Below are 27,430 nucleotides of genomic sequence, written 5' to 3' on the forward strand. Positions count from 1 at the left end.
CAAGAAAATATTACAACCCATAAATTCAAATAAACTTTTGTATTGAATGATTCAGATGAAGTATTCAAATTTTTTATTGTTTCCATGCCTTCTTCTCACTTTATATAGGTCAAGGGGAATGCCTAAAAATTATAAAAATAAGCCTAACTTGAGTTCTTTTGCAAACGGACGTGCGCTGCCACGCACCTGGAAACTCGGGGGTGCACCCGGACACGCATCTTTGGTATTGTCCAGTAAAAAGACCATAATTTTGCGTAGGAAAGTTGGAACGATGAGCCGTTTGAACTGCTGGAAATTAGACTTAATGCTCTATATTTCCCACACGAATAATGATAAAACTACTTATTGAGTGAGAGATATCATCTACTAAAATTGGACCCAATCTCTAAACACACTATTTGCTGTTTTAATATTCATTCCTTGTCACCATTTGACTTCTAAAACATCCTATTCAATCATAAAAAATGCTTCTTTGCTATCTTTTGTATATTTTTGGACCTTTTTATCTTTTTCTTCTAACATATATATATAGAAGTAGCATGCACATTAACAAAATACAAATATGTTTTCTAATAAAATTATCACCAAAATTACTCACTAAAAATCCAATAATCACCCGAAATATAACCAAATAAAACCCTTTATATGCACTCATCAGTAATTTTCCATAATTTCTACTCCTTCTGATGCCAATTTCAAAGTAATGGCTTGTTTGGCCAAGCTTTTTCAAAGCCAAGCATTCTTTTTTCAAAATTGAAGTGTTTGGCCAAACTTTTAAAAGAAAAAAATAGGTTTGAGTAGAAGCAAAAATATTTTTGGAGAAGTAGAAAAAAGTAGTTTCTCCTGAAAAATATTTTTTTGAAAAGCACTTTTGAGAAAAATACACTTAGAAATATTTTTTAAAAGCTTGACCAAACATTAATTGTTGGTTAGAAGTATTTTTCAAATTAATTAGTCAAGCACAATCGCTTCTCACCAAAAGCACTTTTGAGAAAAAAATACTTCTCAAAATAAACTGACTTTTGAAGCTTGGCCAAACAGGCTTTAAGTCTTGAGAAAGAGTAATGATGATGAGAGAGTAAAATCGCTTCTAAGAATAAAATAAATTGAAGTTGGTACGTGGGAAGGTAAAACTTGAATCATTTGACCAGATATATCCAATAGACGACATCTTAGAATAAGAAAGAAGGAAATGATTTAACATAACTCTTTACAATTTGAATAAAAAATAAACCTATAAAGAAGAAAAAAATTAAAACTACAAGGGTCAAGAAAGACAAACCAAATTTCTCTTTTATTTTAAAAAGGTGAATTGAAGGACAAAAGTAAAAAATAACAAACTATAATTGAATAAATGTATATAAAAGAAAATATAATATGCGGTATGAATGAAAATTGTTGGGTATGCGAACAAAGTCCTACATTGGTAGCTGAAAAGATTGGGAATTTACATATAAGGTGTAGGAATCTCTTAATGGTGTGGGGCCTTTTGGGAAAAACCGTGTGGGCTTGGCCCAAAACGGACAATATCACACTAAGTGTATCTTTGGGCCGTTTTAGCCCAATAATTGGTATCAAAACCAATGGTTTGGCGGGATTATGGAGATGTCGGAGTGTGGTGTGTGGCCCCGGCTTATTGCCTTTGCCTGTCTACGGGGTTTACAACATTTACTTTGAAGACGCATACACAGCTTTTGGGCTTCAGTGACCATAAATACTCAGATTATGTGAGTTGCACACAATTAATCTCCAAATTAGCCAATAAATGGCGATGAGTCATGTGAGACTTAGTTCAAGGGGATATTGTTGAGTGTGTGTGAACAAAGTCCACATGAAAAATAGAAAGAAAAAAGATTCTACTTATAAGGAGTTAGATACTCTTAATGGTGTGAGACTATTTGAAAAAAAAACCGTACGGGCTTGGCCCAAAGCGGACAATATCACACCATATTAAAAGTATATTTGGATCATTTTAGCCCAACAACTGGTATCAGAGCCCAGGTTCGGCGAGACGAGTGTGGAATGGCAAAGTGATGGTGCGGGGCGGTGCGCACACAAGAAGAAGTTAGTTGTGGGCTTCGGTTGCTATAATACTTAAATAATGTGGGTGACACACAATGGATCTCGAAAATTGACACGTGGATCGTGACAATAGGTCGCATGAAACTTAGTTCGAGGGGAAGACCCGTGAATCGTGGTAGTGAGCCACGTGGGACTTAGTTCGGGGAAGAGATTGTTGGGTGTACGAATAAAGCCCCACATGATAGCTGAAAAGATTGGGAGTCTACATATAAGGTGTAAGGATCTCTTAATGGTGTGAAACATTTTGGAAAAAAATTATATAGGTTTGACCCAAAACGAATAATATAACACCATGTTAAGAGTTCTTTTGAGCCGTTTTAGCCCAACAACAAATGGAACTAAAGAATATTTCTATATCAAATCACTTAAACTCTATCAAGGAGGGAACAAACGACAAAACAAAAAAACTACAAAAGTTATCCATTTACATGAAGCTACTAAAGAAACCGACACTCTCCCAAATGTTCCCACCATTGACATTTTTATTTTTGATTCTAAAACTCGCACCTCCACTCATATATCTCGTTTTCTATTTTTCGTTCTTCCTTTTTCCAACCAACTCTGACTTTAACGAAAACAAAATATTGCTAGCAATTTCTTACAAATTAATTAAGAGTAAAATATTCTAATTAATTGAGCAATAAAATTCATGAGATTATTGAATTAACATGTTTGTTCAAGTTTTATTTTTACAAAAAAGCTTTTGAAATTCTTTTTCAGAAAGCTTTATTTTCTGGAAATGGGATGATGAAATGTTTCTATTAAGAAAAGAAAAGTCCTTTTGCCGAGCATCTTATTAAGGAAAAAATTGTACTTCCTTCACTAACAAAACAGTCACAAAATTAAAAGAAAAAAGAATTACAACTAGCTATTTTTCGCCATAAATTATCCAAACAATAGAAATTTCCAGAAAAGAACAAAAACAAAAATTATCTAATCCATCCCATTAATAACGTGGGTCCAACATAACAAAAACAATAATGACCCAGTGACACGTATAAACCACCCAAATTTGTGTTATATAATTTCTTTTCCTTGTTTTTGCAATTTGGCACCAGATTTTTGGGTATAACGGAAAAAAAACACCTACCACTGGCCACCAGAACAGAGCATATACTCTCTTTTGTTTTCTTCAGCTTCTTCCTATGAGCTAGCCGGCCATTAGCTCCCTCTTCGCTAATCACAAAGAATTCATGATTTGATTTTTCTGAAGTCTCAAAAATGGTGTGTTCAGGTAGAATACTGTGTTTATCTTGCTCAACGACGCCGTTTTGTTCTTCTACTTCCAGATATCTCCATAGAAGGAACCTTAGAAATAATACTAATAATATTAAATGGCGATCTATGGCCTCCGATGCTGATGCCTCTGCATTTACTACTTCTTTTGATTCTGAATCCTCCGATAAAACTGCCCCCGGGTAATTCATCTTCTAATTTCAGGAATCAATTTATTGTTTGAATATTTTGATGTTTTGAAGGGACTTATGAGTAAGAGTAACTATTAGAAAGTTATAAAGGAAGACAATTGATCGTTTTGGAGGTTTTGGGATTTATTTTCACAGGTTTTGTATAATAGAAGGGCCAGAGACAGTAGAGGACTTTGCCAAAATGGAGTTGCAAGAAATTCGAGATAATATTAGAAGTCGGAGAAACAAGATATTTTTGCATATGGAGGAGGCCTGTTTTTCTCCCTATGTTATTTATTTATTCAATTTAATGTTTCAAATTATAGTTCTATATTAGAAACTATAGTCTATAGAACATAGCAAACATTTTCTGTGATAATTATTCTCTTTGGATGACGGTGGTGTTCAAAGTCAGCTTGCGCGCACCTTTTGTATCATAATTATTGATCGGACGTAATTCATATTATTGACTGGAGAAATATAAGGTCAATCATAATGTTTATAATTGACATAAAGGGCAGCCCAGAGCACTAAGCTCCCGCTATGAGCGGGGTCCGGAGAATGGTCCGACCACAAGAGTCTGTTGTAGCCTTACCATGTATTTCTGTATCTCTATTATAATTGACATAATAGAAAGAAAAAAAAAAAAACTTATAGACATCCGGTGTTTGCATTACCAGTATTTTTCTAATAAGAAATATGATGATGTGGGAGACATGTCAGTGCATGACAGTTATGACCTTGGGAAATTGACATGTATAGCAGATAGGCTGCTTTGTTGATTAACTCTCATTTTCACTTTTGCCTAAAATATTGGAGTATCTTCTTATTAACTTTTGCTGATATGAAACATAATATGCCTTTGAATGCCATCCTTATTATTTCTTGTTATAGTTGAGATACATTGGGGTTTGATTGCAATAGTTGCATAATTAGATGCTCATATTCTTCCAGTGTCAAAATTGTTATTCCTCGTATCTTCAAACTTGAGCAGGTACGGCGGCTAAGAATACAACAAAGGCTAAAAAGTGCTGAGCTTGGGATACTAACGGATGAGCAAGAAAATGAGCTTCCTAATTTCCCATCATTTATTCCCTTTTTGCCTCCACTTGTAAGTAGTCTTGGCTGTTGCGGAATGTTTATGTAGTGATTAGACTCTTATAATAACCTAAAGTTCCAGTTCTCATAAAGTAAGAGATCCTTTCTTTTTCTTTTGCATTGAAGGCTATGCAGTATTTTGAATGACATTTTTATGATTTTTTTTTGCAGACATCAGCAAATCTTAAGCAATATTATGCTACCTGTTTCTCACTCATTGCCGGAATTATGCTTTTTGGTGGACTTCTAGCGCCTACTGTAAGTTTTTCTTTTAATGTTGTTATTTTTCTTATTATTGTTATCATTTGGCCAATTGACTTTATGTAAAACTGTGATTAATCCTGAGAATTCCTCAGATGCTAACAATCAGTTCAAACTCCTATATATATGCCTTGTGAGGCCTACTATTCTTAACATCCAAAGCCTGCTCATTTATTGCTATAGTTGGAGCTGAAATTGGGATTAGGAGGCACATCATATGCCGATTTCATCCAAAGCATGCATCTACCAATGCAACTGAGGTACGTTCATGATATAGTAAATTTTTATTCTATAAGGTAAAGTACTTTATTGATGATTAGTACCAAGAAGGCACTTCAAAAGTACAAAGATAGCAACGAGTTCATTGCTATAGTTGCAGCATTTTAGACTCCAAAAACTCCAAGAGAAGAGTTCGATTTTCCAGTAGACTACACCTACATCATAAATATAGCATCTGTGAACTTCTATATTTTACAAAAGATAAATCTAATTTCTTTCCTTCAAAGAGTCTATTATTTCTATCCAACCATAGTGTCCAGATGATGCATATTGGGGCAGTCTTCCAAGTCCTTCTTCCTCTTTTCAATCCTGTCCATTTCAGTAAGATAATAGGCTTCATGTCCTGGGGCATCACCCAACTGACTCCAAAAATGCTAATCATACATGACTATATCGGCCAGGAGAATTTACAGTGAAGTAGAAGATGATTGTTTGTCTCCAATGAGGCTTCACATAAAAGCTTCTACTGCAGAGAAATAGGCCTTTTTTTTAAGAGCAGCTTGAGTTAGACAAGCCTCTTTTGCAGCTAATCCATCCAAAACAGGCTGCTTTAGGGGGTGCACTTGTTCTTCAAAGCGTTTTCCAAAGCCATTGAATTCCCAGTCCTCGCCTTGCTGCTGTAGAAGGGTGTAGTAGCTCTTTGTTACCATTCTCAGAAAAAAGGGGTGTAGTAACTCTTCCCTGCGAAGTATTCGTTCTTGTTAGCTAGCCAAACTTGTGAGTCCTTTCTGTTAACATCAAGGGAAATAGGTTGCAGAAAAAAAAAAGAGTAATTTCACCTAGCTCCCGGTCATTAGAAGAGAATATCTTCTGAATTGTATCAGCCATCATGTGTCTGTAAAGTAATCAGTCACCATGACTTCTTTGTTCAAGCACATATTCAATAAGGTGGGAAAGATATTCATCAGTCTTCCATTGTCATGCCATTTATCTGTCCAAAATGTAATGCTACTCCCATTTCCTAGCTTAAGTGTGGCATTCTTTTGAAAGTCCAACCATAGAGTCCACATGATGCATACTGAGGCAGTATTCCAAGTCTTCTTCTTCCTCTTTTCAATTCCCCGTCCTTTCCAGCAAGATCTCAAAAAGAAGTCAGAAGTTCTCTATGAACTCTTCTTCCATATAAGTCGCCTATGCAAAGAAACAAAAAAATTAAACAAAAAAAACATGAGTTGCATCCTTCAAAAATCATTCTCCAATACAGGAGACAAATAGGAAATGGATCAAGTAATTATGCAATATCTGCAGCTTCTTCTTCCTTCAATTTTGCTTCTACTGTTTGTTGAGGGAGGACATATGTAAGATATTAAGATCAGCAGTTCTGGGAGCAAAGCAAATGCTGGACTAAACTTCAGTGATCCATTATTAGTCATTGTTAGAGAAGAGTACTACTAAGAGAAACTACAATGAGAAACCTTGTACGAGTCATTGCTCACTAGCTTTTTAATTTATGTTGGATAGATGTGGAACGTGATGACACTTGCTAATCATTTTGAAACAGAAAGTGATATTAGTCAATGAACTCATCATTTTTGAGTACTACTATCAAAATTTCAGTTTATTGGGTTATATATCATATACTTGAAAGATCTAATTCTTTGATAGGGTAATGCTATGTGGGTCTATCTGTTTGCAACATCTTCATAGTTACTTTAATGTACTTTGCAGTCAGGTTGATCCAATTGTGGCATCATTCTCTGGGGGTGCGGTTGGGGTGATCTCTGCATTGATGGTTGTTGAAATCAATAATGTGAAACAGCAGGAGCATAAGAGATGCAAGTACTGTCTCGGAACTGGTATGTAATCGGTTAATTATTCGAAACTTAAAAGTTTATTTACTTTGGAAATTGGTTCAACCTATTAGAAGTAGTTCTACAACTTTTTGAGGAGATCACGATGTTGTCATACTCAAGTCCTATGCTCCTGGTGACTTATTTTTTTTCTTTTTAAATACTTCTTTTTCAAGTTATTTGTAATTGAATTCTTCAAACAGTTCAGCCATCACAGAAAGTGCTGCGACTTTCTTGCTACCATTAATCGCCACTAATTGGGAAAATGCAAAGTTAGGGTTTCTGGAAGTAACTTTGTTTTAACTCTTTGGATTCTGGAAGGAATTTCTTTTTTGCTTTTTGAAGGGAATAACACTAAATAGAAGTATAGTGCATTCAACTGGCAAGCAATTAGAATGCACAGGTGATTCTTATGATTATTGCTTCTACTGGAAAATGTATGTGCAGGATACCTTGCTTGCGCTCGATGTTCTAGCACTGGAGCTCTTGTTCTTATCGAGCCTGTTTCGACATTTAATGGAGCGGACAAACCTCTGTCACCACCTAATACAGAAAGGTGTCCCAACTGTTCAGGCGCAGGAAAGGTAAGTGTAACACAACATTTCGAATTTATTGGCTCCAAATTGTCCACTCTCTGCAGTAACAAAATCAATTAGACTGGGTAAACTGCACTTCTCTACTTTCCTGCCCAATTCTCAAGTGACTTGGTCCTCCAATTCAATATGATATGGATATCTTTGCAGAATGTCATAAAATTTTAAATATTGTGATCCAGGAGGGGAAGGGATAGGGGACAGTTCTAAACAATTGACATCACTGTCAGGTTAGATTATAAATTGACCTTGGTTAAGGTTTGGCTTCTTTTCCTCTTTCATCAGCGCTCAAGTTTTTATGCCTTGAAAATGGAAAGAAAACATCTACATTTGCCACTTAATACCAGAGCCACACTTGATTGGCCCTTCATGGACAATGGAAACATCACTTTTCGACTAACTAGCCAATGTTATCATGTAGATCTCCTATCAATATTTGCAACAGTTAGCAATTTCTTTTGTTTTGCTGGATGTATCATTCTTTAGATTTTCAGCTCTAGTTTATGAGTTACATGAAATTAAGATGAGCTTCTATTTTTGGCAGGTCATGTGCCCAACGTGTCTTTGTACTGGGATGGCTATGGCAAGTGAACATGATCCACGTATTGATCCCTTCGATTAAATAGCAGATAGATTTCCTTCCTGAGACTTTTAGCATTGAAGATGTAAAGTTCAGATGAAGCATCAACACCTATTTAAAAAGAGTGAGTTTAGAAAAAATCCTGGTTGATTTGCTGAAGCTCTAAATACATGATTTGCTCTAAATACACGAATAATGCTGAAGCTCTAAATACATGATTTGCTCTAAATTTATGTATACAAGTATCTTCCAGATCTTAAAAAGCAACCTGGAATAAATAGACTTCAAGATCACAGCACTATAATAATCCGTAGGCATGGAACCTCGATTCCCTAATAACCTGCTGATGAGACTGCTAACTGAGGATGCTGACACTGGCGTAGTCTCTTCTACAGCGATTTATATTCCTCAATCAGTCGGGACGCATGGAGACGGGATGTAGGAACCATAGTGCATCCTAGACTCTGAAGATATGCGATCTGCCACAAGGGAACAAAACAACTGAATGAGCTTACCCCGAGCTCCAAGAATAAGTCCTTAGTTACAGGCAGTATTACTGTGTACTCTCTATAGTTACAACTCGTGGCCGTTATAAAATCTGAAGCAGCACATTATTGCGTGATTATGATGTTTTACCAAGTATTTAAACCATAAGATCAAACTGAAACAAGTGAAATCCAGCCCTCAAGTCCAAAGGGATGGTTCGTATGACTTAAGATATAAGATGGTTATATAGAACTAGCAATAATATGTGGCGAATAAGTACTTTCAACAGTACGTAGCAAAGATACTTAAACTGTATCACATTATTTGATACACACTTACGGCTGTCCTGCAAAGTCCACATTCGCCCACTAGGTGTGAAGAGAACATACAGCACTGCTTACAGATCTTCAGATTAAGTTCATCTATTTATCTCTTTGAGAATGTGGTTAAAGTTTGTTAAACTTGCAACTCCTTTATTTTTCCAGTAAATGCAAAGAGTAGAACACAGAACAAGAAGGGAACAACAAATTATGCGTACCTGTTTGGGAGTTGGTTCTGATGAACCCATTGCACTTTCAATCCGTAGTTTCTGAAAGTACTCCTACAACAGAAAAGGTCCAATTAACAAGTAAAGAAGAATAATAATCTTCGGGAAACAGGACGAATTCCATGCTAAACTTTCTTCTTTTTTCACTGCTGAGCTTTCTTAAATGCTATCTCAGTCTCCTACAAATAACTTCATATGTGAAAGTGTACAAAGAATAGGGAAAGGCTCATAAACAGGAAAAAAAGGAAAGGGATGAATTGTCGATTGCGACATCCATCCGCATTGTGCTTATGAAATCAGAACAACTCTCGAACTTAACTACTATTTCATATGCCTGAAGCACTATAATAGCAGAATGACCATAATCTAAGAGGTAATGTGCAAATATGTCCGCCACAAATTTCCAGCTCCCCAGCATGGCCTTTCACTTGTTCATGTATTTGATACTTGTATGAGAACTAAAAGGATATTGGGTTTAGGATGATACCTGCTTCTCTCTCATCAAGTAAGCACGCTTCTCAGCAGGAATTTTCTCCCAGTTCAACACCTAACCGAACAAGAAATATTTGATCATTATGACTAGAATGAATAGTAATTGTTGTGGTTCTTTAGAATAAATTTATGGTTGAAGTACTTAAAAACTACAGATAGAGATGCTAACTTACAGATTCAGCATAATGTAGAGCTTCCTCACAAGTTAATGAGGACTTTAAGGCACGTAAAACATCCTGGAAAATCCTCAAAAGACATGTCAGGACATTCAACACGTTGAAATAAATTTCAAAATATTAGAGGTATGACTTAATTATAAATATTTTTTAACTAGTAATGGCCTACTTCACTTCCTGAAGTTCTATCCTTACTAAACCATGCCTAGCCTAACTAACAAGTCAGTTTTAACTTCTTCCTTTTCTGCACCAATAGTACTTGATCGAAGAACAAGCATGTATGAGTAATGGGGCTAGTGCAGCTGTGCTTTCGTCTAGGATGGTCGTTTTAGGCGTGGAATGTGATGATAGAACCCTTAAGGTGGCAGATACTTAAGTTTCACTGACGAAGCTGTTTTGTTTTAAGGTGGCAGATACTTAAGTTTCACTGACGAAGCTGTTTTGTTTTAAGGTGGCAGATATTCTTTTTCATAAGTTTATTGATTTTTCTGAAGATAGAGATTCGATAAGAGGAGAAATGGAGAGTTTGGTACCAAAAGAAACAGAAAGCATCATGCTTCTAGGGACTGGAGGTACCAGTTTTTCTTCATCCTTCCAATAGCCCACCCCCAGCCCCAGCGACAAGAGACTAGTAGATGGCAAAGGATGGAGGAAGGAAGGAGGCACAAGGTGGCTACTGATGTCGAAGACGGGAAGAATTTGGTGGACAAGAGGTGCAACTGGTGGTGGGATTCCTAAAACGAGAAATAGACCATGGCTTTGGTTAGCTAGTTTTATTTTGGCATTTAGGTCACTTTGGTGTTGGCACCAAATATAAACTTTGGGCAAGGGCATGTGCTGCCCAAAAACAAAAATAAAAAAATATTAGGGAATGAATTACCATAATGTTTAGAGTCATGTAATTAATTTATCAGAACTAATGCATTCAAATTGAGATGAAGAAATGGGAGAAAACCAGGGCCAAGACCTTGTGAGTGCTCTTCTCGACTCTAAGGCGCTCATCAATGACAAAACCTACCTGAAGATACCAAAAAACAGCTACGTTAAGATCCAACCTTTTGTTACAGAACAAACTGTTTTTAAAACTTCAATCTGGCATGATTCTCGCCAATTGCCAATATCCAGAAGCAGGTTTTTGCCTGTTTTGACTAAAGGATACATTGGATACATGAAGTTAAACGTTAATTGCTTCGCTTTACTAAGAAATATAACCCAATCGTAAAGAAAATGAAACAGATGAACAAACTTTTACCTTCTTAAGCAACCTCTGTGGTTCCTGAAATGCAGGCTTTTTGGCCCATTGATGGAACAAATGAGATACAACTGCTCGGTCTTCCGCATTAAATCTGGGTAGATCAGTTCAGAAAGTTAATCAAAGTTACGCTCGAAGGATGGAACAGGAGTATCTTATATCTCTTTGTCCAATCATAAGTGTCCTAATTTACCCGGTATTAAGACAAAATAATTCCATGTTATATTTCTCTTTTTTGATGACGATCCGGGCCAGCTTGTGCCCAGCTCGATATTCCATCGAGTACCTGCTACCTCCCATCAACACATGTAGAGTGTACCAAGTACGAGTAGCTTTGTCCACCAAGGTTTAGGTAGATGGGAAGAAATTACCTAGTATTTTTTGCTTCTACCGAGATTTGTAATTCCATGTTATCAAACAAACTCATGTCACCTTTTACATAATAAGCTATTGAAAATATTGCAGGCTCTATTTGTTATAAATAAAACATATTGTAGGCTCTATTTTACTAACCAAGAAGTACGACCAAAGTTATAATGAGCTGATATGTAACCTCGAACACTCGTTTATTTAAATAAAAAACAGAGATTGAGCCCACTGTCAAACTGATTTATTACATGAGTCAAGCTTGTGAAAGATTGACTTCACTTGTTAACTGTTCACAAAAGCTCAGGTAACTGGGATTTTTTATATATTTTTTTTTATAAGAAATTCCCATTTGCCATGTATTTAGCATGTAATGCTAGTCTTGCTTCCATTCAAAATTTTCCTTATTGGCTCATTAACTTAGAGAATAAGAAAACTCTACATCAACCAACTACACAAACGGGCCTGAGTTCGAGCTAGTAGAAACTTGCCTGAGCGAAGTCGCCTCGTTAAAGCTCAGTCCAATTCAGCTCGTTTACAGCTCTAAGTATGATAATCAATTCGGGAAATGGGAACTAAACTAATATTTATTCTACCCAGCAAAGTAATTAAATGACGAAAACCTTTTCAGGAAGCTTTTGGAATTGTACAGCTCCATAGTGTCAATTGACTCTTTGGACATTCCGTCAACCGGATCAATGAGAGGATCATCTAGCGTTATTTTATGATCAATGAATTCCACCTTTTCAGCTGAACCACTCTGAGGAGTTTCCTCCTGGAGCTTTAGGTGATTGTTCAGCTCTTCCTATTAGAAAAGACTGTTAGCAAGAAGGTATTTGTTTGACCAGAAAAAAACATGAAATGCTATACAATGACAGGTGACCTACTATACTCATAAGAAAATTGGCAAAAGTAAGGTAGTGATTGAAAAAACATTCCCTCCAGATGTCTTTATTTACTGTGTTTAGATACCAAATAGTAAACAAATGAAACAAACAATATCATCTCTAAATAGGTGACAGAAATGGTAAGTTGCAATCTCTGCAGAAAGTCAAGGGTCATCTTGCCCACCAAAATAATATAGCGGATTGGATAAGTCACCATAGACTAGGTGGCGTTTGTTTTGAAGTTTCAAAAAATGAGTCTCCAAACTCATTTTTTAGTTTTTGGAGAAAATGTTTGTTGAGTTGTGTTTGCCAAAAAAAGTTCCGACATTTTTTGAAGATCTCCAAACTCAGCTTTTCAACGCTTGTAAGAACTCAAAAGTTCTAAAAACTAGTTTTTGAGGTTTAAAGATTTTAAAAAACTGAGTTTGACAATCTTCAAAAATACTTTAATTATTTCAGAAAAACAACTCCAACAACCAATTTTTGGAAAAACTCAAGCAAACTCAGATTTTGAAAACCTCAAACAAACGCCCGCATAAAAGGTTTCATGAGCATTGAGGCAATTTATTTTAGTCAATAATAATCTTATGTGGATGCTTATTTATCAATAAAGAACTTAATCAGACTACAAAATGTTGTCGAAAAGAACAATTTAAGAAGTGTTTTACTTCAATCTTTTGGGATAACAGCCAAAAAATGAGTCTATTAACTTGCAACTTAGAAGCTTATGCGGATTAATTAAGAGTTGATTCATTAATCTCACTTCCTCGGATGCTTCATAGGCACATAGAAAATAATTGAGCTGGAGTGTGAAAAAATAGTATTTGAAGTTGAAGTTGAATTTGAAAAAGAGTTTGTGGTTTCATTTGTGTTTAGACATGAACTTCACTTGGAAAATTGAAGAGTGAAAACCAGTATTTCACTTTAAATACACCTTGAAAGTTGAAACTAGTTTCAGTATCAAAAACTGAAGTTCAGTATTTTCAAATACTCAGGGCCAAACTGATATGCAAATATTAAAGCAAGCCCCCTAACCATTCTGCTATTCCTGCCTTAAAGCAAGGGAATCTGCTCTGACCCACCACCCTGGTAGGAATTGCCAGATTTGGAGTTACTGAATCCTTGTAATACAAGTTCTTCCCTCGAATGTTGGCTACGAAATACGCGAACTGAACTGTCAAGGCTTTCAAACCAACACTGAGAAAGCTCAATCAATAAAGAGCGGTATTTCAAAATACTGAAATAGTATTTATGCCCAAACAGGCGTTTTTCAAAAATCTACTTCAAAATTCTTTCATGATCCACAACTTGCAATGCTATCGATGTATTTTGCTACCAAGTTATGTCTCATATTTACAGAGAGTAACAGTAAGATGACGTGCAATCGTGCTCTATAACAAAACTCTCATATTTTCTGTGTAAAATCATTGGCTAAAAAAATTCATTGAATGAGTTAGAACTAGTGTTTTAAAAGGCACGGGCGCGAGGCGTTTTACCTGCCTAGCCCCGAGGCGCCGGGCGTAAGCCCCCTGGATCTTTAATTTTTAATATTTTATAAAATAAGATAATAAACTAAATATTAAAAGAAGGTAAAATTACATAATTTCAAGAAAATATAAAGTAAGTGGAAATGTATATAGAACTGCTTCATCTTAAAATGCTAATCAGAAGCTGCAGCTGACTAAAAATCTAATAAGAATTGCTTCATCTAAAAAACTAATCATACTTTGAAAAAATTGAGTAGAAATTTATAAACTAACTTGAAAGAGCAAAAGAACTTGAAAAGAAAGAAAAGCGAAGAAGGAAACTACAATCAAAATTGTCAAACAAGAGGAAGTGATGAAGGATGATGTTTTTTTGCTTTGTAGTTTGCAAATTGATAATTTTTTCCCTTATCCATAATAACATATAGGGCTAAGAATAAAAAATCTTTTGATTTTTAAATCTTTTAATTTTTTAGAATTTAATAACAAGCTGACTTTTGTGTTTTCCGCTCTGATGCGTTTAAACTACGCCCCGCCTCGGGCCACACTCCAGAAACGCCTTTTAAAACACTTGTTAGACCAATATAGGATGGAGACCTTCAAATCATTTCCTAGATTTGGAGGAATTACATTTTGAAGAGTCATGTAAACTGTAGAAATATGCTCCTGAAGGTAGAGACTCACAGGTCATAAGAAACGGTTAGTGGAGGAAATTTGTCTGACCTATTCAACTAACTAATTTACCAAAAAGCTTGTTTCTTCAACCTTCAGTTATCCTTTTCGTTCACAGATACCAAGAATTCTTAAGGCTTGTAGGCAGTGAAATAGCAGGGCAAGAATTGAATACATCTGCTTGTTTTGACTGTTTCAGTACAAAGAAATCTCATCCTCAACCTAACAATATTAGGCAACTTAACCAAACAGCTTTACATAACGATTCCTCACCCTGGGTACCATGGCTATTTTCTCATTAACAAAAGATACAGGTCATAAGAAACGGTTAGTGGAGGAAATTTGTCTGACCTATTCAACTAACTAATTTACCAAAAAGCTTGTTTCTTCAACCTTCAGTTATCCTTTTCGTTCACAGATACCAAGAATTCTTAAGGCTTGTAGGCAGTGAAATAGCAGGGCAAGAATTGAATACATCTGCTTGTTTTGACTGTTTCAGTACAAAGAAATCTCATCCTCAACCTAACAATATTAGGCAACTTAACCAAACAGCTTTACATAACGATTCCTCACCCTGGGTACCATGGCTATTTTCTCATTAACAAAATCTTTACTAACTTACAAGAAATGGAACAAACAACTAGCATTAGAGCACCAAGCAAGTCAGAGAGCCCGATGGATTGAGAAAAGTTGCAGAGTGTTCGGCCACAAACAACATTTATAACAGAGATATTTTAACTGAGACACATCTTACCTGTATCTCTTGAAGATCACGAGGAATTTCTCTCAGAAAACGTGAAGGTTGAAGAACCTGAAAGCAAGTGTGTCTAGACTTGAGAAAGAAACAATAAAGACATGTATCAACCAGAGCAAGCTGTTCATCACACCTGCCAATTTGAATCCATAATTACATACAAAATGAAAAGCTTTTTCCGTGCACGAGTCATTGCCACATATAGTAAGCGTCTCTCCTCCTAAAGTTGCAGAGCAAAAAAAATTCTATTAGAAGTGGATAAAAAGATATCTTTATTATAGAAGGGGCAAATTAATCTAATGGTTCAAATTTCAAAAACATAAATACCTCAATTGAGTTACTTCTTTCATTTGTGATGCCATTAAATTCGTGTAACAAGGGAATCTCTGATTCATTTGCCTGACCAATCAATGCAACCATTAGCTCCAGATTATACCGTTCCAGATAATAATGGTGTTATAGAGAATAAAAGATCTCCTATGAATAAAAGGATGGGAAGGGGGGAGGGGGGGTCCACTATCCCTCTCCTTGCTCGTCCAATTAATGCAATGTAACATTTGATATATGTGGAATATTAAAAAAAAACTGAAAGCATGGTTCTCATATCATACCTTCACTATGAAAACTGTATCCCACTCTAAGCCTTTTGACTACAAAATCAAACGGAAGAAATGAAAAAGGAAATCAAATTAATTCAAAATATGGAAATTGTAAAGAAGTACCAGGAAGCAAAGTGAAAGAACACATTGCTAGAGGATTCGGAAACCTGATGAATTGTCGTGAGTGTAACAGAGTCTTTGTTATCATGTCTCCTTGTACGAAAATTTTCATTCTCCCGTTCAGATATATGATCGATAAAAGCTTTTAGTATGTTGGCGCAACCTTGTCCTTCTGTTTTGCACCCACTTTCTCCTTTTATGGGGTTGTTATGAGTTTTTAGAAAATCAGACACATCATCCAATAGATATTGAAGAACCTGCAGCATTAAACAAACAGCTTCAAATGTATATGCTTATTTCACTTGCTGCAACATTTTTTATACAGAGGGGAAAATTAATGAAAAAGAATCAAACAGAAAAGAAGAGAAGAATCTGTTCATCCAGTATAAGTCATGCATTAGCAATGAAGGGACTAAAAAGAACAAGACCACAAAGGAACATATTACACTTACAGATCTAACATCGTGATCTTCATTAAGCAACTTCCCTCCATCATTATCATGAACTGCCCGTTGTTCAAGAAGGTACTTCTACAGAATAGAAGTCACATGTGAAGAGATTAAGGTGCTTATAGTATAAAAGCTGTAATCTGAAAAGAAACTTTCATTAGCTTGAAAGAAATAAAATGGACAAAAGCTGCAGGTACCGGTATGATGTGAGATTCTCATAGAGCTTTTAAACTCCTAATCATATACACCGTCCTTTTCTATTTATGTGGCATAGTTTGAGTGGACACGGAGTTTAAGAAAGAAAGGAAGACTTTTGAGACTTGTGGTCTTAAACATGCCATAACATTTGTGTGGTTATAAAAGCTTGTCATTAAGAGTAAAATGAGAAGTTTAAGATAAATTATTTGCAAATTTAGAAAGTTGTATTCTTTTTGGAACGGACTAAAAAGGAAATGTTGCCACATAAAAGGAACGGAGGGAGTATATCTTTCTTTTTCTCCATACAAATATAACAGTTTAGAGTTTGTGCTTTTATAATACAAGGACCAACCTGGGGTATCATGTTAGCCACTGAAGTAATGACAGCTGAAATTGACTCTTCCTGCAAGTATAACAAGTAATATTACCCAAAAATTAGGTCTGGCCAAACCGCATATGACCATTAAAGTATGAGATATTTCGCTACACGCACAGATAAATTATCATTTACATCCAATACTTTGTCCAAGAAAGTTTATCTCTAGTAATGAGCAAAAGCTGAGCACCAAATTGCACAAATGAAACCCTATATCATGTAAACTCACATCAGCTCCATCATTAAATAATAAATCAATGTCCTTGAAAATGCCTTTTCAGTTGTCCAGACGGATAATCAATTTTGGCAATCCAGCACACATGATAATTCAGACAGAATTACGTAAAGCTTCACATGATTTACGCCTACATAGAACAGAATTATCCATAAGATGCAAAGATTTACCCTGATGACGAGTTTTGAGATCATGTCTATCATGAGCAACACCTTCCGTCCTTGGGTGAGTTGACTCCTGCAAATCAATAGACACAAATTAAGAATCTCATTTGAGACTAAATACAGTCAGAGACAAACTCACAGTGTAAAGATATGGCACTTGGGCCTAACTCAACCCCAAAAGCTAGCTCATGAGGAGAGGATTGCCCAAGTTTATATAAGGAGAGCACCAGTCCATTCCCCAACCAATGTGGGACTCTAACCCACTCTAACACCTCCTCGTACACCCAGACTACCAACTGGAGTATGGACAATATATCATAGGGGCCCAAAAGGGAATGGACCTGGCTCTGATACCATGTAAAGCTATGGCACTTGGGCCTAACTCAACCCCAAAAGCTAGCTCATGAGGGGAGGATTGCCCAAGTCCATATAAGGAGAGCACCAGTCCATTCCTCAACCAATGTGGGACTCTAACCCACTCTAACACATAGTAAATACAAATGAAATGAGCAACTAGGTATTTCAGGGCTAGTTGCTTGTGCTGAATTCAATATCAGGGCATATCAGAGGACCCAAAGCTTTTTCTTTGTTTCCAGAAGACAAAAAAAAAGAAACAGAATAAGTGTAGGGATGTGAAGCAGAATACGAAAGTTCAGATAGGATTTGAAACCACATAGATAGATACATAATATTGTCCGATGAAGTAGACGAAAAAATGTACTGCCTAGGTCATAACTATTACAGCTAATAAGATCATAAATTTATCATCGCCGCTTTACAGTTTACAGCAAGGAGTTTAGAACAAACCTCTTGAATGTCCCAGATACTTTAGCACTAAATATGTCTCGTGCTGCTGAAATGAAACTACTTTTCCTTACGGTAGAAACTTTATCAATGTGTTCAATTACCTAGGAGAGAAAATGTCAAAAGAAGCTTTAATAAATAGACATTGAACAGCCATAGTGCCCTACAAGTGAAGCAAAATAGATAGGATGGACAACCTTCTTTTTTTCCTCTTTTTCTGAAGGCAGTAGGGCCTTGAATACTCTTCGAAATGAACCATCATCAGAACCAGGCAAAGTTGTTCTAAGCATAGAAATGATGGCCCTGACCACCTATGCATGAAAATACGGGGTGAATGACTATTTAAAATTAAAAGCATATGCATCTATCCAGCAGTGATGGGAGGTGAGAGATACCTTTTTCCTATAGAAGGCCACACCATGAACATTGAATTGGATTTTTCTATTACGAAATGCCGCCTGAAAGATTTTTCCTGACACCTGTTGTACAACTTGAAGCCACAGAGGCAGAAATTATTCAGCCAAAAACCCGCAAAAAACTTTTAAACAAGTTTTACTTTAACGAAAGGCCAAGCTTGACCTGCCTCCGGAATAGAACTGCTATGTCGCCGAAAGAGGACTTGTCAGTTGTGCTATTAGAAGTAATTTCTAATATTTTATCAACAATAAACGAACATTGTGCATCCTCATTGCAGCATTCTTTGATAGTTATCTGCGACGTATCATGTAAAAAAGATACTCCAATAGAAGATGTTTTATCTTTTTAAACATGCTAAAATGATTTACCTTAGACCCAACAGGATTATCGGTAAGAACACGCTTTGATTGGCACCTTTTCGAATTATTTTGTATGAGACATGATGCAGCTTCAACAATGCAACGTGTGGACCGGTAATTTTTACTTAGTCTGACCTGAATAGAGATTGATATACATAACAAGGAGACTATCAGAACCGTGTTTGAAGTTTTATATAGACAAAAGGCCTAAAAAGACAAACTGTAAAGAGTTTGCCAAACCTCTTTGTGCAAAGGAAAATCTTTCCGAAATGAATCAAATCCAGAGGCATCAGCACCACTAAAACCAAAAATGGACTGCAAAATGATACTGAAAACTCTGAGCAGCGAGGTACTTGAAAGGGAAAAGAAGTGAAGAACTTGTCACAGCAAGCTGATAAGAAAGTGCTTAACTGGGTAAAGTAAGAAAAGACTAGCTTCACCTGATCTTCGTCACCGACAATAGTTATGCGTTTATGCGATGCAAGGGTACGCAAAAGTCCATATTGCATGGCGCTTGTGTCTTGAAACTCATCAATCACTATTGCTTTCCATAATTCCTGGCACTCTTCAAAAACTTCATTTGAACAAAACCAAAATCAAACAGATTCAGACAACTGGGATATCACAATGCACTAGGTTTCAGTCTATTATGAAACGCTTATGTCAACCTTCTGGAAAATCAGTCAAGAGCTTGACAGAACAACTGATCAAGTCATGGTAATCCAAAGCATTGCATGATTTTAATATATCGTTGTAGTTTTGAAGAACTGCAGCCTGATTAATATTCCAAGATCAGAATAAGGAAACATGAATGATAAAATACCAAAAAGCCCTGATTATCGGCTTACTCCAGTTTCACTGCCAATTTTGTAGTAGTCTTCAGTCGTCCGTCCTGCAGCCTTAGCCTGTATTTCAGTGAAAGTGATGTAAGTGCAAGTATAATAACCATTAAGTATGCGACAACACTGTCCTAATTGAATATGAACGGAAAAGCAATATAGAGGAGAGAGTTTCAGTTTTGACACATAACAGTTATTTATTAATATGCCAAGACGAAGAAGATAAAATATATGGTGTTAATATGGTTTACACATATTCAGATAGTCCACTTATATGTTATAGACAGAAACTTGATCTTTTCCAATTTAGCATATCCAAATGTTGTCACTCTTACACAGAAGAGCCAGCAGACACTGCATTCTCTAATGGAAAGAATGGCTACTCTTCACGTACTCGGCATAAGTGTGAAACATTAAAGGATTGTTCAATTGACACTTCAGATAAAACTAGTCAAAGTTGTGTTATATGAAGTTGACTAATGTAAACTTTAAAAAAGCAAGATTTGATGCTCAAACATAATTGGAACACTATCTTTAATCCAGAAACTACTTACTTGAGTTACAAATTTTAACCATTTCTTTGATTTCTCCTTAAAATGCTGAGGAGAATTCATGTCATTAAGCTGGTGAAGCTCGTCACGAGGTTCCTTTTTCTTATCATCCAGTAAGCGAACTGCTTCAATGACAGCTCTTCTCTGCTGCCCATGTCCATATATGAGAAACTCAGGTGTTCGGCCTAACCTATTAATAAATTAACGTGTCTATTTAGACAATTTATCACCGTAAGAAACTGATACATTCCAATGAACTACCTTCTACGTTACAGATACAGTTAGGTATGAAGGTGAAGGAGAAGTTGGATAAAGTGTATGAGTTGTGGAGGGGGAGGGAGAGAGAGAGAGAGAGAGAGAGCTTCCAACCAATACTTTAAAAGGCTAAGATGAAGGCCCTCGTATGCCTTGAGCAAAAAGTTTAAGCTTTTTGAACTTTCATCTTTTTAACTTCTAAATAATACATTATTATACCTATTAAGAGAGAGAGAGAGAGAGCTTCCAACCAATACTTTAAAAGGCTAAGATGAAGGCCCTCGTATGCCTTGAGCAAAAAGTTTAAGCTTTTTGAACTTTCATCTTTTTAACTTCTAAATAATACATTATTATACCTATTAAGGGGGAGAGAAAGAGAGAGAGCTAACATTGAGGTGATATTGAAATTAATTGAGACTTAAAAAGTTCATGTTGTTGATAATTAATTTAAATCCTAATCTTCCAATCCAATTAGCAGGAACACAGTCTGATTTAAGTATATAGCGCTATTTGGCCATTTAAATCAGTGAGCCTATTAACATCTGAAACAATACAAGAAATCCTGAACCTAAGATCTTTTCACATGCTCTCCCTTTCTCTCTAGTCTCCCCTTTCAACCACCATATGGGGCTTCTGTTCGTTATTGCTATTGCTACTAATCTTTCCAACCATTGTTTTTCCATCACAAGGAAGAGGGATAACACTAGACATCAATGTTTTTGTCATGAAATATTAAAAACAAGTAAAAATTTAACTCAAATTCTTCTCCTTCTCTCCTAAGAGAAACCTCAAGGAAAGCAGACTTCCAATAAAGCACACGCCTTAGACACAAAATGAGATGAACGCGTGCCACAAACCTAAGGTGGACCCCTCATCCACAAAGGCACACACATTTTTGACTAAAGCCTTTCCCTGGACGCATCAGGGAAATTTCTCTTTGCCTTGCTCGCGCACCTTGAAACACCTTTAAGAACATTCTTTTAACAGCAAAGACAAATGCTAATTTCATGAAAAAACTGCACAAAGTGGCCATCAATCCCAACATAAACCTTTCTACCATAATAGCATTGCACTGTTAGCAGTAATTAGCAACATAAGCATGATATTAGGCAAACCAACATTTTGCTTCAGCAAATATCATGATTAGGATCGTGTGAAAATTGTGGGTAATACACATAACTATGGAAAACTAGATTCTTACGCCAACTGGAACAACTTGAAAATCTAATCAATTGTTCAAAATGAAGCAGGGCTAAAATGATTTGACCCACTGATATTAACATACTAGTCCGTTGAGTGGCAACTATAGTATACCAGCTAAAAATTGCTATTACTAAATAACAAGGCACAGCTTACAGCAGGATAACCACTCCCGAACCATGCAAAAGAAAAAAGCCATAGATCATTCTGCACTAGTATATAATATCAATAAAGAAACATGGATTATGGAATTCGCTAGCAATAACTTGATTTTAGCATATGATAAACTAACTCGACAATGGTCATAGCCCACATTACCCTGTACTTTCCTGTTTATTAGGATATTACTCAATCAATTAACCATAAAAAGTCTAAAACAGTGGCAGTAATTGTGTTTCAGAAATTTCAAGTATGGAACTCTCCAGTTAGATTTTCTATTCTGCCATATTTTCAAAAATGTTAAGCAAGAGATTACTTCTTTCATTGTTCAACTGCTTAAATATTTAGGAACCAAATCAAGATATCCATACTTCTCAGCATGTGTGCGGCAGAGCTGCAAAGAAAACGAGTGAAACGTGCTGATTGTGAGCTCTTTTGCTGCTGTCTTCCCTGCAACTCTTCCAATTCTCTCCCTCATTTCAGAAGCTGCCGCTGTTGTAAAAGTCATAGCAAGAATGTTTGACGGACCAATACCCTATAACAAAAAGCAAAGGAAAGGGAGGAAGAAAAGTCAGTCAGTAAATACTTGACCAGATCCCTCACTTGCCAGACATGGAATTGACAAAAGTATGACAATATAATATCACTTATAGTCATCGCTCTACCTTGTGCAGTAGCATCAGGACTCGCCCAACCATCGTAGATGTCTGACATCCAAATAGAAGAGATCAAATAACTATTGACGAAGACATACAAATTTCATTTTTAAACAGTGAGGAAGTACAGACCTTGCCACTTCCTGGTCCAGCGACAATGATTAGAGGAATTGAAATGTCGCTACAAGCTGCTTCCTGCTGTCTGTCATTTAGGGACTCTACATACTTTATATAATCCTCAGGCATGTTCCTGATATCTGTTGCCTCTAGCTTGCTCTCAGTATCTGCAGCCTTGGAACTTTTTGGCTCCTCTATTTCACATTCTTGATTACCAGTTGAATTCAGAGCGCACTCAAGTTTAAGTATTTCATCTGCGCTGACGAGATTTAAATTATCAGGTTCGCTGCTCTTTGGTATCTCTGCTTCACATTCTGGATGGCATTCATGACCTGAACTGTCACTAGAAACATTGAAGTTATCCTCCTCATCCAAGTTGTTTATGTGTTGGTTTTCAATTGGCTCATTGTTAAACCTCTTCATTTCAGGCTTTCCTTTTGACTTTTGCTCACATAAAGCATCTATTTCGTCCAAAATGTGTTCATCAAAATCATCATCTAGAACGGTAGATGACAAAGATGATTCACTCAACCCACAATATCCAGGTTGCCTCACTGGAGTTTTATACATATCTAACCCAACCATGGTCTCCACTTGAACACTATCTACATTTTCACTTAGTCTAGCTTTGACTGATCCACTTCTGTCACTAGAAAACGTGAAAGTTTCAATTGACTGAAATGGTGTCCCACCCTTGGTTCTTCCATTGACGTTTTTATCAAGTTCACTGACTAGTGAGCCCTTTACACTGGTACAACCACTAAGCTTTTTGTTAGAATCCATCTCGGGGATGGGTGATGGAGTGGTCATCCGAATCTCAGTAAGAGGAAACCTTTCATCACCATCAATCCGATGCAAGGATTCAGTTCTCTGAGACTTCCCAACTCTAGGACAACAATAAACACCATGATTATCAGATACATCAAAACACTAAAATAAATAAGAAAGATTATGAAAAACATCGTAAGTGCTCTTGAAGCCTGTAATGAATAATAAATAAACATACAAGAAAAAGAACACAATTTCCTTGTTGGTACCTTTATTTTCCAAGGATAAATGATTTACCACAAATTTCAAAATTAGAAGAAATCAATGCATGGGAATTGAGTGAGTAATCAAGGAGCTATTAAACAATATCATAACTAAGGAGAAGTATTTGTAACATGGCCAAATTTTCATGATATTTGCCATGACATAATATCAATTATAACAAATTTGTGGTTCATGACATTTGCCATGACATAATATCCATTATAACAAATTTGTGGATCATGACATTTGCCATGATATAATATCCATTATTAGGCTAAGGATTTCTTGCTATAAATAGAGGAGTTTCTCCTCATTTGTAAACACACAAATTCAAAAGTTTTTCACTCTTGTCTTTCTTTCTCATCCTTTATTTCATTATAGAGTATTTTGTAAGAGAGTAAGTGTTGGGAAACACTTGTGTGAACCCTTTCTTTGGAGTGATCTTGTGAGGTTATTCTCTTGGGGTATTTGGGATTAATTAGAGTATTTACTCTAATTTTGTACTCTCTTTTGTACTCTTGTTGGTATAGTGAAATTGCTCCTCTCCGCTTGTGGACGTATGTCACCTTGACCGAACCACGTTAAATTTGTGTCTTTTTTATATTCTTTAATTGCCGTTATTATCAACTTCCATTGTCTTTGTTATTGTCATTATACCGTTGTTTGGCTAAATTCCGCACTACCTGAGTTTCCGATCCTAACAAATTGGTATCAGAGCCAGATCTAACCGGGTTAGTTTAAATAGCCAAAATGACTCTAACAAAGTCTTATGTTGAGAAATTTGACCGAAGTGCAAACTTCGGAATGTGGCAATTAAAGATGGAAGCTATCCTAATTCAGGATGGCTTAGATTTGGCACTGCAAGGAAAGGAGAAGATGCCGAATAAAATGACGGACGAGGAGTTTGTCGTCATATATAGACAAAAGGCAAAAGCAGGTATTATTTTAAATCTTTCAAATGAGGTTTTGCGTGAAGTTGCAGCAGAAAGCTCAGCCAAAGGCATATGGGAAAAGCTTAAAGCCCTATATATGAAAAGAACAGTAGAAAACAGACTTTACCTAAAACAAAAACTCTACACTTTTCGTATGGCTGAAGGTACCTCTATACTTACTCATCTTGATACTTTTGATTCTCTTCTTATGGATTTAAGTAACATAGATGCTGAAATCAAAGATGAGGATCAAGCTGTGTTATTGCTTGTTTCCTTACCCCAGTCATTTAAACATATAAGAGATACTATGCTTTATGGAAAGGATAATATCTCTTATAAAGATATCAAATCTATTTTGAAATCAAAAGAACAAATAGATAGAGATATTACTGGGGAAACTAGTGGGAACCAAGGGGAAGGCTTATTCATAAGAGGTAGATCCAATAAGAAAGATTCAAGTAGTGAGAAACCTAAATCAAGGTCAAAATCCAGATACAGAAATGTCATGTGCAAATATTGTCATAAGAAAGGTCACATTATTTCTGAATGCTTTAAATTGAAAAACAAAGAAAAGCATAAAGAAAGAAAAAATGAGCACAAAAATACTGACACCGCCGAAGCTAGAGTAGCAACGGATGAGATTGAGGGAACTATATTTTTAGCAACTGAAACTAGTTTCAGATTAGACAATGAGTGGATTTTAGATTCCGGTTGTTCATATCATATGTGTCCTAGCAGGGACTTGTTTTCTACATATGATTCAGTTGCAGGTGGAGTTGTCCAACTAGGTAACAATGTTACTTGTAACGTTATAGGCAAAGGTACAATTCGGGTCAAAATGCACGATGATGTGGTGAGAACTCTCACCGATGTTAGATATGTTCCTGAGTTGAAGAAAAATCTCATATCTTTGGGCACTTTAGAATCCCTTGGGTGCAAATTCACTAGAGAAGGTGGAGTTTTAAAAAAATTTCAAGATGCTCTTATGATCATGAAAGCACACAAATCTGGTTCGTTGTATACTTTATTGGGCTCCACTGTTATAGGCCCTACTACAGCTTCGGTATCAGACAACTTGTCTGATTTTGATGGCATTAAATTTTGACATATGCCCATTGGGGCTTTTGCGGAGAAGGTGGAGCAAATTTACTATATCAGCCAAAATTAGGCTAAGGTGGAGATTTGTAATATGGCCAAATTTTCATGACATTTGCCATGACATAATATCAATTATAACAAATTTGTGGTTCATGACATTTGCCATGACATAATATCCATTATAACAAATTTGTGGATCATGACATTTGCCATGACATAATATTCATTATTAGGCTAAGGATTTCTTGCTATAAATAGAGGAGTTTCTCCTCATTTGTAAACACACCAATTCAAAAGCTTTTCACTCTTGTCTTTCTTTCTCCTCCTTTATTTCATTATAGAGTATTTTGTAAGAGAGTGAGTGTTGGGAAACACTTGTGTGAACCCTTTCTTTGGAGTGATCTTGTGAGGTTATTCTCTTGGGGTATTTGGGATTAATTAGAGTATTTACTCTAATTTTGTACTCTTGTTGGTATAGTGAAATTGCTCCTCTCCGCTTGTGGACGTAGGTCACCTTGACCGAACCACGTTAAATTTGTGTCTTCTTTATATTCTTTAATTGTCGTTATTATCAACTTCCATTGTCTTTGTTATTGTCATTATACCGTTGTTTGGCTAAATTCCGCACTACCCGGGTTCCCGATCCTAACAAGATGAATAGGACTCTTTATCAATATCATAACACCTCGATTGGAAATGGAACTTAGATCACAACCTGAACATACTTATGAGGTGGAATTTTGTCGGTTAGCAAAATACTAGGGGGAAACTAACTTTTTTTCCAATTGAGATGTTGTGGATTCCAATGCACACTAAATTGTGATCCTAGCTTAAAAAGAAGAGCTACATTGATAGAACATAGAATTGGATATAGGTAATAATGTGCTCCGAAGTTTTCAACCCCAACTATCAATATGCAAAAAGCTAACTACGGGCTTTAGCTTACGAGAAGATAACCTACACAAAAGAGAAAAACTTGCCTTTTTTCTTGGTTCCCCTTTCTGATTGGAACCCTAACAAGATAGCTAATGTGTCTATTTATACAGGTGGAGAAATTATCAAGAATAACCAAAACACAATCAGTTTGAAATTAAAGAGAGAAAAGCGTACTTATTGAGGGGTTGAAGGGAAGTGGTGGAGGAATCATTTAGTGGCCTTTTGCGAGCAAGAAGTGCCTTAGCAGCTCTGAACTTTGAAGAAATTCGAGCTTTCTGTTCAGCCGTTAATTCGCCTCCACTAGTCACCACGTTCTCCTTGTTGTTTACTTCTTCCCTCATTTTTCTACCTCTGGGTGTGTTTGTCTCTCTCGCATGGAAGGAGCAAGAGGAATTTTGAACGTTTTTCTTGACTGTTGCGCTGTTATTTTCCCTCCGATAATCAGAATGGATGATTTTTCAAATTATGGGCTGATGGCCGAGCCTTTAGTGCCCGATTCTTTTGCATATCAGTGGGTTTTCGTTTGGGCCTCTCATTCTTTGGGTTGTAATTGAGGGAGAAGTGCACAGTTAGTCACTAATGTTTTTACTTGTTAGTCACTATTTAAAATATATTTATTCTTTAGCTAGTATTTAATAAATTTTTACCTGTCCGGACGAAAATACTCATGTGCTAGACATGGGTGTTGTGTAAATATTAAGGACACGGTGTTCTTAACTTCATAAATGT

General features: G+C 36.2%; 2 protein-coding genes across 7 annotated transcripts; one reads left to right on the top strand and one right to left on the bottom strand.

Annotated features, from left to right (window-relative positions):
* The first annotated feature begins 3,129 nt into the window (after window positions 1-3,129).
* On the top strand, window positions 3,130-8,711 carry LOC107776698 (uncharacterized). 5 transcript variants are annotated; one of them, XR_012708295.1, is made up of 9 exons: window positions 3,131-3,500; window positions 3,645-3,759; window positions 4,483-4,599; window positions 4,758-4,844; window positions 5,031-5,107; window positions 6,795-6,922; window positions 7,364-7,500; window positions 8,054-8,213; window positions 8,343-8,711. XR_012708295.1 is itself a non-coding variant. In XM_016596609.2 (8 exons), exons 1-8 carry the CDS (start codon window positions 3,304-3,306, stop codon window positions 8,129-8,131), a joined length of 936 nt encoding a protein of 311 aa, XP_016452095.1. In that variant the 5' UTR covers window positions 3,130-3,303; the 3' UTR covers window positions 8,132-8,711.
* On the bottom strand, window positions 8,219-27,180 carry LOC107776697 (ATP-dependent DNA helicase SRS2-like protein At4g25120). Of its 2 annotated transcripts, XM_016596608.2 has the most exons (29): window positions 26,876-27,180; window positions 22,719-23,589; window positions 22,596-22,637; window positions 22,302-22,465; window positions 20,320-20,506; window positions 19,775-19,831; window positions 19,595-19,700; window positions 19,367-19,500; window positions 19,167-19,241; window positions 18,936-19,061; window positions 18,730-18,861; window positions 18,546-18,629; window positions 18,348-18,461; window positions 18,154-18,254; window positions 17,353-17,419; window positions 16,924-16,974; window positions 16,377-16,454; window positions 15,972-16,181; window positions 15,817-15,855; window positions 15,533-15,604; window positions 15,339-15,425; window positions 15,206-15,262; window positions 12,032-12,213; window positions 11,043-11,136; window positions 10,758-10,808; window positions 9,788-9,850; window positions 9,610-9,669; window positions 9,114-9,176; window positions 8,219-8,568 (listed from the first exon to the last, which is right to left on the bottom strand). In XM_016596608.2, the coding sequence occupies exons 1-29, from the start codon at window positions 27,040-27,042 to the stop codon at window positions 8,479-8,481; spliced, it is 3,624 nt and encodes a 1,207-aa protein (XP_016452094.2). In that variant the 5' UTR covers window positions 27,043-27,180; the 3' UTR covers window positions 8,219-8,478. The 2 variants fall into 2 exon arrangements, with proteins under 2 accessions (XP_016452094.2, XP_075108172.1); XM_075252071.1 differs by lacking the exons at window positions 8,219-8,568; window positions 9,114-9,176; window positions 9,610-9,669; ... (1 more) ...; window positions 10,758-10,808; window positions 11,043-11,136 and having other exon boundaries at window positions 12,080-12,209.
* Between the last annotated feature and the right edge of the window lie 250 nt (window positions 27,181-27,430).

Source organism: Nicotiana tabacum, chromosome 4 (assembly GCF_000715075.1).
Source record: "Nicotiana tabacum cultivar K326 chromosome 4, ASM71507v2, whole genome shotgun sequence".
Lineage (NCBI taxonomy): Eukaryota > Viridiplantae > Streptophyta > Magnoliopsida > Solanales > Solanaceae > Nicotiana > Nicotiana tabacum.